This window comes from Alligator mississippiensis, chromosome 1 (assembly GCF_030867095.1).
Source record: "Alligator mississippiensis isolate rAllMis1 chromosome 1, rAllMis1, whole genome shotgun sequence".
In the NCBI taxonomy this organism is placed as follows: domain Eukaryota; kingdom Metazoa; phylum Chordata; order Crocodylia; family Alligatoridae; genus Alligator; species Alligator mississippiensis.
Window position 1 is genome coordinate 117,328,057 of NC_081824.1, and position 19,165 is coordinate 117,347,221.

General features: G+C 44.8%; 1 protein-coding gene across 3 annotated transcripts in view; it reads right to left on the reverse strand.

Annotated features, from left to right (window-relative positions):
- Nucleotides 1-18,822, reverse strand: part of HBS1L (HBS1 like translational GTPase) — a 102,252-nt gene extending 83,430 nt beyond the window's left edge. Inside the window, exons 1-4 of one of the 3 annotated variants that reach the window (XM_006264437.4) lie at nt 18,669-18,822; nt 14,860-14,925; nt 11,451-11,585; nt 2,707-2,901 (exon numbers count right to left, since the gene is read on the reverse strand). In XM_006264437.4, coding sequence (XP_006264499.2) covers nt 2,707-2,901; nt 11,451-11,585; nt 14,860-14,925; nt 18,669-18,711 — 439 coding nt within the window. In that variant the 5' untranslated portion in view covers nt 18,712-18,822. Of the gene's footprint in view, nt 1-2,706; nt 2,902-11,450; nt 11,589-14,859; nt 14,926-15,159; nt 15,276-18,668 lie in introns of those variants that run through there. The other 2 variants (XM_006264436.4, XM_019479495.2) reach the window with 2 other exon arrangements.
- Between the last annotated feature and the right edge of the window lie 343 nt (nt 18,823-19,165).

The window sequence follows — 19,165 nt, forward strand, 5'->3', positions numbered from 1 at the left end:
TGTCACTTAGCACTAAAGAATAACAAGGTGGTTCAGCTCTGACCATCAGGCTATTGAGCCCAGTTGTACTGGTGTTATCTGAAGTGTTTTCTACTAAATAAGACAAATGCCCTACATCAGCAAACATTTCTGAACAAAGTAAGTCTCCTTACCTTACAATAGCCAATAGTTTTCAGTTAGAAGCATAGCCACAATGAAAAATTCAGGAGGTTTTCAAAGCAGACAGCAGCAAAGTAAAAAAGAAACATGAAAAGGCATTTAATTACTAAAATGTTACTGAAAAATTAAAAATATTTTTACATGTGTGCACCAAAACACATTTATTATGTAACTAATTTTTACAATTATCCAACAAAAGAAACGTTTAGTTACTGAATGTGTCAAAACTTAAGAAGTCTGAATCCAATGAAGTTACTGAACTGTATAAAAAGTCTTGCAATATCACTATAAGCATTTAAAATGCTTGCTTGCTTGTATTAAAGTCATGCAATTTTCAATAGGAGTGCACTGATAGAGATTTTCTGGGCAGATACCAATGGCCAATTTTTAACAAACCATATTGGCTGATACCAATCCAATTCCAGTATGCAGCTCCACAGCATGAAGAACGGAGACTGGCTGATAAGTGTATTGCAGGGGAAGGAGTTGGGGGGAGAGAAGGGACATGGGGGGAGGGGCAGAGTGAGGCCCCTGCAGTGAAGGAAGGAGTGGGATACAGTATGGGGAGGAGGGAGTATGTGTGGAGGGAGTGAGGCACTAACAGTGCAGCAGGGCTCATCCAGGAGGTGCAGGGAGAGGGGGGCTCCCGCAACAGCACAAACCCCAGGAGGGCATGGGGGTGGCATGTGCCCCCAGATCTGCACTCAGGGGAGGGTGGGCTGCCACTGCGAGGTGGGGCTAGCACCAAGCTCTTCCCGGCAGGGGGCTGGACTGGGCTGTGCTCAGGGTGAGCAGCAGTGTGGCTATGCGGGGGGGCTACGATGAATTCTGGGGTAGCTCTAGCCCCGCCAATCCCCCTCCCAGTGCTGCCACCACCTGCCCCAAGCACAGCTGGGCCCAGCCCCCCATAGGGAAGAGCCTGGCACTGCCCCTGGCCCCAGCCTGCAGAGGCAGCCCACCCTGCCCTGCGCGTAGATCTGGGGGCACATCCCCCGCATGCCCTCCTGGGGTGCACACAGTGGAAGAAGCCACCCTGCCCTCCCCACACCCCCCGGACGAGCCGCAGCTCCATCCCGTGTCCTGCCCCAGCAGTACCTGCCAATGACCCTGCCCCAGCACCAGCTCCACTCCCTCCCTCACCACAGGGGCCTCAATCTGCACCCCTGACCCACACACAATCCACTTACCAGCCAAACCCGGCTGCTCTCCACACTGCCGGGCGGTGCTCCTGGCTGCCTGTGTGCTGCGCTTCGGCTGCATGCGTGCACAGGACATTTATTGGCCACACTAGCCAAAAAAGCCAATTGCCAATACTCTCAATTTTCCTCATATCAGTGCCGATCTGATATGGGACCAATGTATTGGTGTACCTCTGTTTTTCAATTTATGTAATCAAATAAATAATATAACAGAAAGCAGAATCTGATGCTGTACTGTACATGGCTACTTATACTACAAGTGTAAGGAAAAAGACCACACATAAGAATAAAAATGTAGTTTAAGGAGGGAAAAAAAGGATCATTCTATTAAAGAAGGGCTGTCTACTTTTAAGTATCTAGGAGCCACACTTTGCATGGGTTGGAAAAGTAAGGCCCATGCTAGTGTGATCCACAGACCACCATAGACTTCAGACACTAGGGGCTGGAAGGGACCTCACGAGATCATCGAGTCCAGCCCCTCTGCCATAGGCAAGAAGTCTGCTGGGGTCAAACGATACCAGGAAGATAAACATCCAAATGCCTTTTGAATTACTCCAGAGTAGGTGCTTGCACCACCTCTGGGGGGAGTTTGTTCCTGGACACTCAGACTGTAAAGAAGCGTTTCCTGATGTCCAGTCTAAACCAGCCTTCCGTAAGTTTGTGACCATTAGACCTTTTTATCCCTTGGGAATAACAACTGCTCTCCCAGGTCCTGATGTACCCCTCTTATATACTTATAGGCTGCCACCAAGTCCCCCCGAGCCTTTTCTTCTCCAAGCTGAAGCGTCCCTTGTCCCTCAGCCTCTCCTCGTAAGGCTTGCTCTCTTGGCCTTTGATCATACAGGTGGCTCTCCTTTGGACTCTCTCAAGCTTATCCACATCCCTCCTGAAGTGGGGGGCCCAAAACTAGACGCAGTACTATGCTACCCCTTCACTGCCCCATGGTCACATGTAGTCCCCCTGACAAGGCTGCCCAGCAGACATGGGTAGCCCCCACCTCAGCTCCCTTACCGCACCCCAAGTTAAGATCTCCACCCCCGGGCATGGGAGCAAGAAACAAAAGCTGAGGGTGGGAGGAGGAGCCTACAGACCACAGCTGCAGTAGCAGCCAGAGCAATAGGGAGAATGATGGCCAGGTAAGAGCCCAGGGACCACACCAGTTGGACAGCCCTGCTTTAAAGGGACATTCTAATTTTTTAAAACCCTGATTATTTATTACAATTAGATGAGTAAAATAGCATTCTTTTGTTTTCAAATGAATGACTTTAATACAGGCATAAAGCAGAATTCTCCTGTGTGCAAGGAACAAACCATTTCTAAACCAAAAGACAAGTAAATAAATGCGTACCTTTTGTTGCCTTTCCTGTAATGACTGTGCATTCATTCTTAGCCTTTGTATTCCCCTTACTATCTTGTGCAAGGACAAGATCCAATGCTTTCTGTACATCAAATTTACTATTCAGCACTGCTTCCACCATCACCTGCTCTGGTACAGACTCTGCAAGAACTTCTCTCATCTGGTCAAGGCATGAATAAAGTCGAGCTGCAAGAAATGAAGGTAATAAATGCTTGTTTTGTAGTTCTGCAACTACAAACACCGTATTTTCAGCAACTATTTTTGGGATGAGACCAAACTGGAAGAATTATTACCTTCCCTCAAAAAAACAGTGAAATCTGACCTTTTGTATAGCAGGTGTCACACCAACCTTCAAGGAACACAAACATTCTTACAAAAAACACCTAAAGGCCCCATTATTTAGACGTTATCAACTTGAACTATATTTATTTAGAAAAGAAATGCAAATAAGCAGCTTAAAACTGTTCAAGTAATTTGGTACACCAGTGTGGATCCATTTAACAGCACATTTTAAGTATTTACAGATGCTGTAATTAACTTCTAAGGTAAACAGCATCTTTTCAGGCCTCAGGATTTAACAGCTGAACAACCATAAATGCTTGCAGCTTGAGATTAACACTCCACCTCCAAAGCTACCTGTAAGTTTTACCTTTCCTAAAACTGTGAGAGACTTTCTAGGTCTTAAACTTCCTTGTCTTTATAACCAAGCTTCTCTATCACTACTAAATACAGTACAAAAGGTAAAGGAAAATGAAAAGCATGCTACAGAAAAAAGGACAATTAAAGAAAACTGAAATAAAGAAATAGTGCACTCCTCATATGCATACTGAATAATTACCCAACTTTCTTAGCTGCATAATACAAGTCCCAAGTGATTACCTATTGCTTGCACTGTAATGAGCCCCTTATCCACAAATTGATTAGGGGCATAAGCTTGCCTAAATATGTAGCACCTTTCAGCACCACTCCTAACTGCAGAGTAACTAACTGTACTCAGTTTAGCTGAGCAAAATGAGAAAACCATCAAGGAGAAAGCAACTGACAAATGCCTGCATCTAGAAGCCTTGAAAATGAAGAGTGCTAGTCCATTTCAGGGCTGCTATCTTCTCTTATTTACCAGGCTTGTAACATCAGTTCTGAAAGTGACTATTAGAAGCCTAGAAAATGAGGGGAGCTAGTGAGTTTTGGGGCTATCACAGCACTAACAGTGCGGCATACTCAAAAAACATCCACAAGTTGGGAAAACTGCACAGCAATTTTTCACTCCAAAGGCTTAAATGGACTACAATGTATACCAAAAGTTTAAATTGGCCTCAAAATTTAAACTATTTGTTTTAAAAATGGCATTGCAAAGATGTTCCCACTGGCAATTACCCACAAAGCCCTGCTACAGACTGCTTTTGATCTTCTTTTAATTTAATTCATTAGAAGCGTTTACTATCTTGTATAGTCAATCTGACCTTGCCTTTATTTTCCAACACCAATACTATCTGTACATCTTGTTAATATCTCCCCTAATTCCAATTTAGGATTGACAGTATAGGAAACAATGAGAACTCTCCTTGACAAAAAGTTTCACTGCGAGCCAAACTGGTCAGATGTTTATGAAAGTAATAGAGGAGGAAATATTTTACACACACACACGTGTATGTATACACACACATCTATACACCCCCCACTCAGTTCTGCTACAGCCACATCTGCAATTCCTTCTGTTCTATTCCACCAAAGAAAGCTGGAAAGGGAACTTCCAGTAGTGGTTTCTACCTTCAACTTCTGATGCTAACCATATGAATACCATCCCAAGTTAAAAATATTCAAATATTTCAGTTTGGCATGGTATTTAATAGCCCAGGAAAAAAAGAAAAAATATGTCCTACCAGTACCATTCAAGTGATCCATTAGATTTCAACATTCACAACTAAAAGTCGTAAGTCCTTCACCCCAAGTGAAGCAAAGGTGAGCCCTGATCTCAAAAAAAAAAAAAAAAAAAAGACCTGACAGTAACAAGGTTATCCTCCTACCAGACATCTAAAGCACTACTAGCATTATGGAGGTTTTAAAACTGGATGCCTTTAAGTCGGCAGGCCCGGATGGGCTCCATCCGAGGGTGCTGAAGGCACTGGCCGACATCATTGCAGAGCCACTGGCGGGAATATTCGAATGCTCGTGGCGCACGGGCCAAGTCCCGGAGGACTGGAAAAGGGCTAACGTGGTCCCCATTTTCAAAAAGGGGAGGAAGGAGGACCCGGGCAACTATAGGCCGGTCAGTCTCACCTCCATCCTTGGTAAAGTCTTTGAAAAAATTATCAAGGCTCACATTTGTGAGAGCCCGGCAGAGCAAATTATGCTGAGGGGAAACCAGCACGGGTTTGTGGCGGGCAGATCGTGCCTGACCAACCTAGTCTTCTTCTATGACCAGGTTACGAAACGCCTGGACACAGGAGGAGGGGTGGATGTCGTATACTTAGACTTCAGGAAGGCCTTCGATACGGTATCCCACCCCATACTGGTGAACAAGTTAAGAGGCTGTGATGTGGATGACTGCACAGTCCGGTGGGTGGCGAATTGGCTAGAGAGTCGCACCCAAAGAGTCGTGGTAGATGGATCGGTCTCGACCTGGAAGGGTGTGGGCAGTGGGGTCCCGCAGGGTTCGGTCCTTGGACCGATACTCTTTAATGTCTTCATCAGCAACTTGGACGAGGGAGTGAAATGTACTCTGTCCAAGTTTGCAGATGACACAAAGATATGGGGAGAAGTGGACACACCGGAGGGCAGGGAACAGCTGCAGGCAGACCTGGATAGGTTGCACAAGTGGGCAGAAAACAACAGGATGCAGTTCAACAAGGAGAAATGCAAAGTGCTGCACCTAGGGAGGAAAAATGTCCAGCACACCTACAGCCTAGGGAATGACCTGCTGGGTGGCACAGAGGTGGAAAGGGATCTTAGAGTCCTAGTGGACTCCAAGATGAACATGAGCCGGCAGTGTGATGAAGCCATCAGAAAAGCCAATGGCACTTTATCGTGCATCAGCAGATGCATGACAAATAGGTCCAGGGAGGTGATACTTCCCCTCTATAGGGCGTTGGTCAGACCGCAGTTGGAATACTGTGTGCAATTTTGGGCGCCACACTTCAAGAGAGATGTGGATAACCTGGAGAGGTTACAGAGAAGGGCAACTCGTATGGTCAAGGGCCTGCAGACCAAGCCCTACGAGGAGAGACTAGAGAAATTGGACCTTTTCAGCCTCCGCAAGAGAAGGTTGAGAGGCAACCTTGTGGCTGCTTTTAAGTTCATCACGGGGGCACAGAAGGGAATTGGTGAGGATTTATTCACCAAGGCGCCCCCGGGGGTTACAAGAAACAATGGCCACAAGCTAGTAGAGAGCAGATTTAGACTGGACATAAGGAAGAACTTCTTCACAGTTCGAGTGGCCAAGGTCTGGAACGGGCTCCCAAGGGAGGTGGTGCTCTCCCCTACCCTGGGGGTCTTCAAGAGGAGGTTAGATGAGTATCTAGCTGGGGTCATCTAGACCCAGCACTCTTTCCTGCTTATGCAGGGGGTCGGACTTGTTGATCTATTGAGTTCCCTTCCGACCCTAACATCTATGAATCTATGAAAATTAGCACAGTTTTCAGGATTGCAACAGCAACCATGAGATTTTTTAGTTAACAATGCAGTCACCAAAAGAAACTTCACAAACTGATAACTAGATTGGACAAGAACTCAATCAACTCAACAAGGAAATGTGAAATTTACTAAGACAATCTGGAAAGTTCATATACACCATTTTTGAAAACAACAAGTTTTTTACATCACAAAAATAAACCTAATACAACATTAAACCACGTGATCCTGCCCTGTTAAAATGGCCTAACTAAAGTCAATATTCAGAGCAAATCATATTCTTACTAAAATGGGACCTTCTATGCCTAACTGAAAGCAGCTAACATATAATATTAAAGAAAAAGCTTTTGCTTAAGAAAACTACGGCCAAAAAGCATTAACATCCTGAAATTACTGTTTTTCAAAACTTCATGAATAACAAAAATAGGTTTACAGAGAACAACACCTGAGGCTCAGAGACTGCTCTCAAAAGCTATGTCTGTTGGGAGCTACTGAACTTCCACTTATGGCAAATACTCACTCTAGACTACAGTTCAGCTCCTAACTGTCTTGGTTACTTTTCCTGAATCACAGCCCTAAGTATATATATAGAACTCCAGGGTAACAAAGAAAGTAGGATGCAAGCAAATACCCAGAGGCTACTCAAAAGAACCTAACTGGTAGATAATTTTTTTTTCTTCAATGGTTTCTTTATTTACAGACTAGAAAGAGAAGTAAAACATGAACTGATACACTGTCAATTGACTAAAGGGTAAAAAATCTCTAGAACCAACTTATGCTAATTCTGGGGAACAGCAAGTAGTGAATTTATAAACAAAACTCCCCCCCCCCCCCCACACACACACACAAAATCAACTTTCCCATGGTCAATGAGAATGATGCCTACCTCTGGCACAACTCTGTTCCCTGGCACAATGAAGAGCAGGCACTATACTCCCAGGATCCCTGATTTTGTCATTAGTGACATCATCACCCCCAATCCTCTAAGGGCCCAGTCTATCCCCTCTTGCCCTGGCTCATAAGGCCCTATGGGGGTCAACTGGATAGCCAGAAAGAGCATTTCAACTGTAGACAGGGCCCGGCACTGCGAGCACATGCAGTGCAGGTACAAGGGAGAGGGTGAGCCCCCCTGCTGATGTGTGTGGCCCTGTCCCCGCACCATAGCAGGCCATCCAGATCCACAAAGCCCTGGCTGAATGCCTCCTCATCCATGTGGACCAGTTTATAAGACAGAGTTGAGATGATTCGTGGTGGCAGATGCCACACAGAGAGGCATTACATTTTAAAAATAAAAAGAACATGGAGGAGGTCTGAGACAGAGATAAGGAGAAATTACTTCCTCTGTTACTTCCCAACACCTAGAGCTGTAACCCATCAACAGAATATATAAGCAGAACTATTCTAGTGTTGGAACCAAAACCATACACCAGGTTCAGGTCCAAGACTGTAATGCAAGCTCTCCCCCACGCACCTACACTAAAATTTCATTTTAAGGCTTTATCCCTTCTCTACATGACAGTGATTTTTGACTGAGCTAGATAAGTCCAAAGAGTTTTTGGTTCAGAGTTGAAAAGTAACCCAAGTCTCAAGTAACACAAACTTGGATTAAACAAGACACTACCTGCATCAGAACATTACAAAACACTTCTGATTGTCAGCAACCACTTACTGCACGACATGCATCTGAAATCACTTTGGAGAATGCAAGATGGAGAGAGGAATTATGGATTGTAGATATTGAAAACAAGAAACACAGTTTAGTTTTGGTTACTTTTTTCCCCACAAAAGCCTTCAGATGAAGAAAGTGGAAGTGCTATTAAAATATTTCAGGCAAGATTTTGCTCCCTAATTTACACCCACATATATGGCTGTTATTCCTAGCTTCTTTACAGGTGTATAGAGCTCAGCAGCTTCCCCTGATAGCCTTAGTTGGCTTCATTCACCCCTGAATGTACTGTCTTCTCTCTACCTGCTCCCCCAAACTAGAATTTTTGCATACTTGCTACTCTTCTTAATGATTATCCCATTGGAAGTGATTTTCCCCAACTCGGGCAATTTCTGTAATTCATTGCAATGAGATAAAGGACCAAATAGCGAGGTACCTTAAAGAGCATACAGTACAAAGAACCAATCCTGCCCAATAAAAATCAAGGAAAAATTACCCCAATTTCAGATTTAAGTGTTACTACATTTTTAAAACTGACATGTAACTGAAGGACTGTGATAAACAGAATCCTCACCTCGCACTCCAAAGTTTACTGCACTATCCATTAAACCGCGTCAGAAATTACCCGCTTGGAAGTGTAATTGCCCTGAGTACAAACATTCAATCCTTTTTATAACCTTTGAACAATTTCTTGGTAACCAGTGTATTGTCCTCGGCCAAGAGACCATAGCTCCACTGCCTGTCCTGCAAACACAGTGTCTTCAATTGGCTGGTAATGCTGGGTGCATGCTAATTAGGCAATTAAGAAAGAAACACGGAATATCAACATAGTACCAAGTAATCCTGAATCATCCTTTCTAGGGCGTGAACTAGACGCCTGACTGTCTCCATTAACTAGGGCTTCCAAAGAAAGACTCTATTTCCTGTAACTTTTCCAAAATTCTGTACAGATTTTAGGGAATCTACTGGGTTCAAAATCAAATCACTGTTTCTTTTGCAGGCAGCAGACTGGGAAGGCAGGAAAAGAGTTTCCTCTCCTCCCACTAAAGAAGGGTGTTTCCTAAGGGGAGCATCATAGACACCGTGTCCCAGAGGTTTTTGTGCAATTCCTGAGGGGCTGTAAGAAAGGAATGTTACATTAAAGCTAGTAAGACCATTGGATATTATTATTCATGCTAGCAAAATGCCCGTCATGAATGACAGCGGGGACAGGACGGAGAGCAGCATCTGACCCATGCCCTCCCCCACACCCCTGCTGCTGCTCTGGCTCCAGCCCTGCACCCCACTGCTCCGTGCGGAAGGAGACTTGGCGCAAGGGTGCACAGGGGTGGGGTAGTGCCCAGCTGCGGGGTGTGGCACAGGGAGCAGCCACAGCATGGAGAGTGCTTGACAGCTACGTGGCATGGGGAGCGACTCCGGGGTGTGATGCAGGGTGTGCACAGGGGGCCATGGCATGCTTGGGGGAGACGGTGCATGAACATGGGGCAGGCTATGGAGTGGGGAGCAGCCCCAGGGAATGGCGCAAGGCGCACAAGAGTGTGTGGCACACGGCTGCACAGGGGGGTGGCCCGGGGAGCACCTGCCGGCTGTTTCCGCGTGGTGTGTGGAGCAGCCCTGGGGGGTGGTGGAGGGCACACTGGGAGGCATCGCATGAGGCTGTGTGGGGATGTTGTGCAGCCGCAACCATGCAGCACAAGGACTGGCCCCGAGGTGCAGTGCAGAACACGCAGAGGGGATGTAGCGTGCAGTGGGGGGGTTGCACAGCCATGGGACATGGCATGGGGACAGGCCACAGTGAGGGTATGCCCACTGGCTGTGGCCACACGGTGTGGGGCTTGGCCCTGGGGTGTGGCACTGGGTGACAGCTGCCTGTGGCTCCCCCCCACTCCCCCCCCCCGCCCTCCATGCATGCTCCCCCTCGCAGCAACCTGCAGCCGTGCCCTGCATGTTCTGTGGCCGCAGGTGGCAGGCACTCCACGCACAGAGGGGAGGGCATAGCACACGGTGGGGGTGCGGCGTGTGGTGCCACGCAGGGAGCATGCATGGGGGACACACCCCACCTCACCCTGCCCCGGGTGCTATATTTGGCATGCGCTGCCCACACCCCTGTGCCTGCTGTCCTTGCAGCACCCTGCCACACCGTCCCTCCCCCCGGGTCCCCACGCCCTGCGGTGGGCAGCACAACCTGACCCCACCCATCCCCACCCCCACCTGTCTGTCTGTCTTTCCTAAGGTTCCGAGCCACACACACGCAGTTGGCCCAGAGTGTTAGACAGACAGACTAAAGTAGTAAGGCTTTTATTATATTAGAATAGCCAGGAAAAGCTACAACTAAAAAACAGTACCTCATAAAACAAACAGGTGTGGAAGCTTGACAAAACCAGAGTTCCTGGACCTAGCTGCCCTATGTATATATCTGTGGGACTCTCACACTCTATAACAGCCTGTCTGAACCAACTTTCTGTCACATGCACATGCTTCCAAACCATTATACAGGTGACCAGAATTAGTAGAAATTGGCTTTAAGATACGAGAAAAGAAACTTCTGTACCTGGCCTAAGAGCTGTTATGAGGTTGAAAACTACTGCCATTAAAAAAAAAGTCTTCAACCCTGATCAGAAGTGGACTTTAGCCAAAATAAGACTGAGTCAAATCATAACCTCTTTGATATCTCTTGGCAATTATGACATCTCAATCATACTCTTTCAGCATCAACAAGCTAATGTCTACTGAACTACATGAGCACTTGGACCATTTGCTTCATAAATTACTTCCAACTTTGAAGGGATACAAATGGAGCTAGCTTCAAAGGCAGTGGCAGCATGCTCCTGGTGATGAGACTAAAACAAATTGCTTTCAAAGTGTATCTTGGATGGCACTGGAGGGAAAAATATTACCAGTCCCAAAATGATGATACCTGTGAAAAAGGATAGAGATGGTTCCAAGCTGGAAAACTGTAAACATAATGGGAAGGCTAACAATTCAAAGTGAGCTCAAACCTGAGGCCAGAATTATGGAGAGATTTAGAAGCATGTGGACTGGAGCATTTTTTTCTAACACTGCCTCTGTCCAGTTGGCATGAACCAGTGCAGAGCCAAGGGGCAATGCATTTCTGGTAGCCCATCAGACTACTGGTGAGCTGGATCTGGCCCATGGGCTGTATGTTTGACACTTCCTGTTTTAAAGGATGGTTATTACATTTAGATTTCAATATTCTTCATTTGAAATTAGTAAATGCTAAATTTTTAATTCTAGGTATTATATTTATAAATGCATTTCCAGATAAGGTTATGCTGATCTAAATCATTGTGCAGCTTAAGTTTTTCATTTCACTTAATATATATAATTTTAATATAAATCTTTGAATCACAGAAAAATTCATACTTAAAATGATGTAAACATGATAACTTCTAAGAGAATTAAATTACTTTCCTACAGTTACCTTGATCAACTCCAGTTAGCTGATGATTAGATGTAAAATAACTGGCAGGTTCTTCAGCATCTTCATGCCCATATTCTTCTGCTAATGGCTCAGCAAGCATAGAGGGCTTGTCACGTCTTGAATAGATAAACTGAGCTGCTACAACATTAGTAAGAAACAGAACATTTAAAATGTTTTCCCATTCTTTAAACACAAAAATCTAACTTCAGGGAAAAACAGATACTGTCTTGCCTCAGCTGATTTGGAAAAGAAAAAAATACAAATCTCATTTTAAACATATTATTATTTTAAGATACTCAAATGGGACAGTCACTGCCTAATTAGCTATTTAGGATGGTCCCTCATTACTAAGGTGAAATGTCCAGGGAGAAAGCAATATCTATGCATCTCTGAATATCATGTACAGTTCTACCCAGTTCAATATTCAATCAAAATTACCTTATGCAGACTAAAAAAACTGAACATTTGTATGGATCAACATTTCTCACGGTTTGTTTTTTTTAACCTGTGACCCAATCTTTATATTTATAATCACATCGTAGAACCCTTTGCAATGTTTAAACTTAAAAAAAAATCATAGAATCATAGAAGTAGGGTCGGAAGGGACCTTGTAGATCTTCAGGTTTGACCCCCTGCCTGGGCAGGAGGAACTGGGCTCAAATGACCCCAGCCAGGTAGGCATCGAGCCACTTCTTAGACCCCCAAGGTAAGAGCCAGCACCAAGGAAGTTGGTTCCAGATCCTAGCCGCCCTAACTGTGAAGTAGTTCTTACGGATGTCTAGTCTAAACCTACTCTCCAACAACTTGTGGCCGTTATTCCTTGTTATCCCGAGGGGCGCTAGGGGAAACAAGGTCGCCCCCAAACCCCTTCTGGCTCCCCCTAGTGAGTTTATAGACGGTCACCAGGTCCCCCCTCATCCTTCTCTTGTGAAGGCTGAACAAGTTCAGGTCCAGTAGCCTCTCACTGTAGGGTCTGCCCTGCTGTCCCTGGATCATGCAGGTGGCCATCCTCTGGACCCTCTCAATGTTGTCCACATCCCTCTTGAAGTGGGGTGCCCAGAACTGGACACAGTACTCCAGCTGTGGCCTGACCAGTGTTGGGTAGAGGGGGAGGATCACCTCCTTGGCCCTACTTGAGATGCACCTGCAGATGCACAATAGGGTCCGTCCGGTTAGCCCTGCCGACCGTGACCTTGCATTGTTGGCCCATGTTTATCTTGGAGTCAATGATGACTCCAAGATCCCTTTCTGCCTCAGTGCTCTCAAGAAGGGAGTTTCCCATCTTATAAGTGTGCTGCTGGTTACTACTGCCCAAGTGCAGCACCCTGCACTTGTCAGTATTGAAACGCATCCTGTTTTTGTTAGCCCACCCCTGCAACCTATCCAGGTCTTTCTACAGTCTTTCCCTCCCTGCTAATGTGCCCACCTCACCCCAAATTTTGGTATCATCAGCAAATTTGAACAGGTTGCTTTTCACCCCATCATCCAAATCGCTAATAAGCGAGCACTACATAATTTGTTAACAACCACGACAGTGTATATTCAAAGTAACATTTATCTGTTTTTAATATTAATTCATAAAAGTTTAATTTGATGAATTCATCCATTTTTCAGTTCTTAGGCTTCAATTTCTATAAATGTATGCCACAATTCAACATACTTCAAGTATATGCTTAACCTTAAAGACATGGGTAATCCAATCTCTAATTAAGAGCATAATCATGTGTGCATGATTTATGGAAACTGGACCTTAGTTATTATTCATAATTTTCAGTTTATAAAACATATAGACATAGGCAAAATAAACAGCCATTCAGAATCTGAACAAATATTCATTCTCTCCACTATGTAATATTTGTCCAGTCCTAGCATTTGTACAACTTCATATATTTAATCATTTCACATAAAAATAGTTTTCTAAGTACAAGCAGTCCTCAACCTATGGCGTTGGGACTTAGGCGATTTGCACTTGCGGCACTCTGCCATTTACACCCATGTTACTATTTACGGCACTACAGGGAAATTTACAGTGAGAAAAAAAGGGCAGCAAAACAAACATCCCTGGATCAGTTTTTCAAAAAGCCATCAAGTGGCCCTAAGTCTCCCCAAAATCTCCCCAAAGAAGCCCTTCTGAATTCCATGATCTGGATGAAGGTGTTCCTGTTAACCTTCTGATTAAGTAAAATTTTGTGATTAGTTACTGTATTGCCCTGTTTAATCAATTTATATACAGTACACTTTGAAAAGCTGTGTACTGTGCAGTGTATATCATTTATGGTTGATTAAATAGTTGATTTAAATATGGTGTTTATGGTCATTTCTATAAAAAGTTGGGTATCAGGCCCTTGGTCAGGAACGTAACCCCCTATTATAACATTGTTTCTATAGGAAAATCAGATTCAACTTACATAGTTTTGACTTACAATGCCTTTTCCAGGAACGTAACCCAACGTAAGTGCGAGGACTGCCTGTATGTATGATCTAGCATATACTCTAAAAATTACTGACTGTAAAGACCAGATATAACAATTGTACAGCTATCAAAGGATATCAATATCCTGCTCTATCTGCATGATTCTGTATTTATACAAGAGGAGCAAAACTTCTCCATTCAGGGTCAAAAGGCAACTTAGCTCACTTCCATAGATACTGGAGCACTCGGCATAAAAGAACCGAACAGCTGATTCAGCAGCAGCTCTCCATTTTTAAAGCAGGTAAAATGTATGTTTGTCCAAAGCCTTAGTTGCTGCAGCTATTTACATTTAAACAAAACAACTTAAAAAAAAAAAGCTTTGCAAGCAGGTTTAGATATTTTTTAAATTAAAATCCTAATAGGGTCCTTATTTTGTAGGGACATCCCAGGGCAGATTCGTGGCTTGTTGAAAAACTAAATACAGTTTATGTTTTGTTTTTTTAATTTGTTTAGAAGGACACAAATCCACCAACAGTTCATTTAAAATTGAAAATTAGTTAATTTAATTTTAAAATAAGGGAAGGTGAACATAAATAAAGTAAGAATGCCTGTGAGACTATTTACTATCTGAAACAAAAATAAAAACATTGGCTTAGGGACAGAGTAGGTGGTAAAAGATAAGTATTTAGTGGAGGCACCTACATGCCCAACTCCCACTGAAGTTAGAGGGGAGTGAAGTGCCTATTGCAAAATGCACAAAGTGGCAAATCTGCACCCCTAGCTATGCAAGTATCTTTTAATGTTGCTTTGTTCTGGAAATAAATATTTTACTGTATTGCCATTGCTACCCCAGTCCCTTGTCACACTGCACAGCCAACCCTGTCTTGGTTAATTCTTATTTTTGTCCCATAAAAAAGCCTCCTTCATATTCCATGCCATGCATATTTATGCAAATTATTCCAAGTGAGGATTTTATAGATAATCTTCTGGACTAACCTGTTGATGGGGAAATACAATAATCATCTTCTACCGACTGGCCGTAAAGGTCTTCGTCTTCAAAATCTAAGCAGCAAAAAAGCAAGTATTAGTCCACTCAAATTTAACCTATATATATTTTAAATACTTAAATACGCTTTTTCTAGTCTAAGTATTCAATTGCAATATTGCAGAAATACAAATACTAAGAGGTGCTGGCTGCGGGTCGGAATAATGATTTACATACTGGTGATATTCAACCAGCCATCTATTGGGCAACAAGGAAGAATTCAAGAACTTTCTTTAATGGCTCTTTTATACCTTAGTATCCTGGGAGCTAAGCAGTATTTCAGATATGTCCTCCATTGGCTTCTGTGACTGTCCTCTCCTAGCTTCATGGTACACAGTCTTCTTTCTTCACTCTTGATATAGGATTTCTCTCTCTGCATTTCATCTATAAATCCCTATGGAACTACAGTCCAAACCACACACAACAGTGGGATGGGATGGTGTTCAGAAAAGTTTACATGTGCAGGATGGACAGTTAGCTAATCCTTCTAGTCATCTCAGCTACTGTGCTACTGGCAGTCATGAATGTGATCAGTTCTTTCTGAAGCTGCTGTCAGAGGCCAGGCATACTGAGTAACTAAAGCATAAAAATGCAGGAAGGGACCTCAGAAGGTGATCTCACCCAATCCCATCCCTGACTAAAACCATCCAAATCAAATGGCTGTCCTGAAAACCTACTGAAAATTTCCAAGGCTGCATATTCCACATCTCTAGGTAGCCTGGGGTCCAATAATTAACCACCCTCCCAGTGAGAAAGTTCTTCCTAATATCTACCCTAAATTTTCCCTGATACAACTTGCCACACCCATGGCCACAGAGGATAGTTTATCTCTATCCCCATTACAACCACCCTTCAGGTCCTTGAAGTTATCAAATCTCTGTTCAGCCTTCTTTTTCAGAATACATCATTCTAGTTCTTTCCGTCACCAAGTCACATTTTCCAGGCCTCTAATCATTTTTGGCACGCTCTGATGAACTATTTCCAAACTGTCCACATCTTTTTTCAAGTGTAGGGACCAAAACTGGACACCATACTCAAGATGAGGCCTCATCAGTAATGATGAGAGTAGACAGATCATGTCCCTTGATTTGCAATGACACTTCTGTTAATACATCATTTTATTATTTTTCTTTTTTCACAACAAGAGCACACTGTTGACTCACACCCAGCTTATGGTCTACTGTAACACCTTTTCTGCAGTACTGCAGCCTAGCCAGTTATACCTTAGTCTGTACTTGTGCATACAATTGTTCCAATCAAAGTGCTGGACTTTGTACTTGTCCTTTTCATCTGACTGATTTTGGATTTTGATTTTCTCTATTTTGTCAAGGTCATTCTGAATCCTAGTCTTATTCCCCAGAGGGTCAGCAACTCCACCCAACTTGATGTCCTCCACAAGTCTGCCAAGTGTACACTTAGTTCTATCCTCCAAATTAAGGAAGATAGATATTAAACAATCCCAGAGTGAGAACAGACCCCTATTCAATACATCTTACCAATTAGACACCAATACACTGATGAATACTCATGGGGCACAATGTTTCATCCACTTATATGTCCACCTTACAGTGCTTGCATCTGTCTGTATTTACTTAGCAAACCTGTTTCAAACTCAACTGGCCTCCTATCCAGCATGCAAGGCTAGTCCAAAGCATGCTACACACAGTGTGCAAGTCCAGTCTGAGACTGGAAGGTGACAGGGTAGGGCCCCACAGGTTAGATCCAGCCCACAGGCCATATCTTTAACACCCCTGACTTAGTCCGTTAATGAGAAAGTCATGGGAGACAGCATCAAATATAATAAAATTAAATATCAAATAAACGAATGTATGCATTTACTAATATTTAGCACATATTAAGTTATTATGCACATTGTTTAAAATCAGCTTATAAAACAAATGAGCAGAAAGTTGCAAATACAGTAGCCAAATGTTAAAAAAGGATTAGCAGCATTCTGGGAAATGAAGGTCTCAATGATCTACCTACATAATATGACTTGATACAGCATCACTGCTTTTGTAAAAGATAATCATGCCTGTCAAAATGAGTCAGAATTATTTCAGCGTGTCAAAAAGTGGCTAAAAGAAGTGATTAAAGTCCAAAATATGGTAGACTCCTTACATAAAGCAACTAAGTAGCAGTCAGAGTGAAATATGAAATATTGTCATGTATTAGAAAAAGTTAATATGAAAAGAACAAATGACTGCATTTAATATAGTCAAAGATTAATAGTGCAGTGCTCCAATTTTCCATACTAGGGCTGGTATATTTGAAATATACTTCCTAGATACCCAGCAAGTCTAAATGACGGGTAACACAGTGGTAACTAAAATCCAAATCCTGACAAATGTACCCTGGAAAGAATAATTTTAAGTACTATATACCCATGGTGGGAAAAAGACCAGACATCCCAGTGGATAGTACAGAATACTATATTTAGGTAAGGAATAATCAACAGCACAAATACAAAATGGGGAATGACCATTTGCAGAATCTCTTCAGAGGAGCTAGAGGCTGTTGCAGATTAGGGAATGGCAACCTTTAGCCCCTGTGGGCCTGAATTTGAGATCTGGTGCCCTGCCACAGATTGCATATCTCCACCCCTGACTCATTTGCCCTTATTCTCTCTACAGATACCCTGGCCCTCTGCAGTAAAACCTATTTCTTGTACTGAGTGATAGTGATAGTGAGAGAGCGGCAACTTGGCCAAGGAGGCAGGTGCTGTAGAGGGAACGGACAACTTGGCACTACAGCGTGCCAACCCATTTCCTGTGCTACCTCAGAACAGCCTGGAGGTTCCCAGGCTGGATCTAATGCCTTCACAGGCCAATCCAGTCCACAGGCTGCGGCCTCCTAATGTTGACTCGCATTCAATTTGTCCTCTACAATTTCATACAGCTGCAAAACAGGCCCAGCAACCTACTGTAAAAGTAGGTGTATCATACACAAAGAAACTATGTGCAAGACAAATGCCAAGATTTCCTTGGAGTCTCAGAACTGCACAGATTCCCTATGCCTGAAGAAAGGCAATTGCGCCCGAAAGCTTGCCAAGAGCTTTTTTCCATCTACTCAGTTGGTCTAATAAAAAATATCACATCTAATCAAAGAGCCTTGCCTGCTGAAATTTCAATTAGAAGTTCACAGCTGGGGTCTTTCTGAGGTCTTTGCCACTTTTACGTCTCTGCAGGCAAAAGAAGACTAAGCTGTGGCACTTGCCCAGCAGCACCGCAAGTCAAAAAAAATAAAAAAGGTCAAGACAGAACACACAGACATAATCTGAGACTGGGTGTGATACCAAAGGCTGCCTGAAAAACTCGGCCCTTGGGAGCAGGCCCTGCCAATTCCACCTTTGGGAGGCCATGCTTCTGTCAGAAGGGCTTCAGCCATGACCCTCAACCCTGCTGCGCAAGGAACATCTGTCACGAGGTCCGGAGACACCCAGCTGGTGCCAGGGGAAGGCTGGCAATGGCGCTGAAAGGGGAGAGGAGGCTTGCCCAAGCAGCGCCACGTGCCCGGCCGGGGCCGCCCCTGCCCAGGTTCTTCTGCCGCCGCCCTGATGAGGTCACGGGAGGGGCGGGGCTGCCGAGAGGCTCGAACAAACCAGAACGAGGCTGACGAGGGGGTGGGGGTGACCCCTGGCCCCACCGCGTGGCCCACCAGGGAGCCCCGCCCCCGCCCGCCGCGAGGCAGGGCAGGGAAAGGGGGGGGAGATGGGGCAGAGATGGCGGTTGCGACCCCCCTCGGCCCCAGCCCGCGCTACCTTCGTCGTAGTTGTAGCCTCGGACGTTCCTGTGCCGCGACATGCCGACGGCGGCCGCTCCCAAGGCTCTCAAACGCGGCGGCGCTGGCAGCGGCAGCACCTCCCCCCCCTCTCCCTAGGTCGCCATGTCCCAGCTCCGCCAGCCCTGGCGCAGGCGCGGAACGGCTGCGGCCGCCGAGCTGGCGCAGCGCCTGTGCGCATGCGCGGCCGGGCCCCGCGAGCCAGTGCTGCTCCGCTGGCCCCACCCCTCCGACCCAGCCGCCCCGCCCCGCCCCGCCCGTTTAGCGTCAGGCGCGGCTAGTGTGACGTGTAACCACTTGTGTGGCGGGCCCGGCCCGGCCCGCCCCAGGAGCGCAGGCAGTGGCAGCGTCCTTAGACTTGAGTGAACGTTTAGAGGCTCTGCATGTGTGTTCACTTTATACATGTACATGCGTTGTACATTATATGTGTCTATACACTGTGTGTGTATATGCATGATAGATTGTACCTGTATCTGC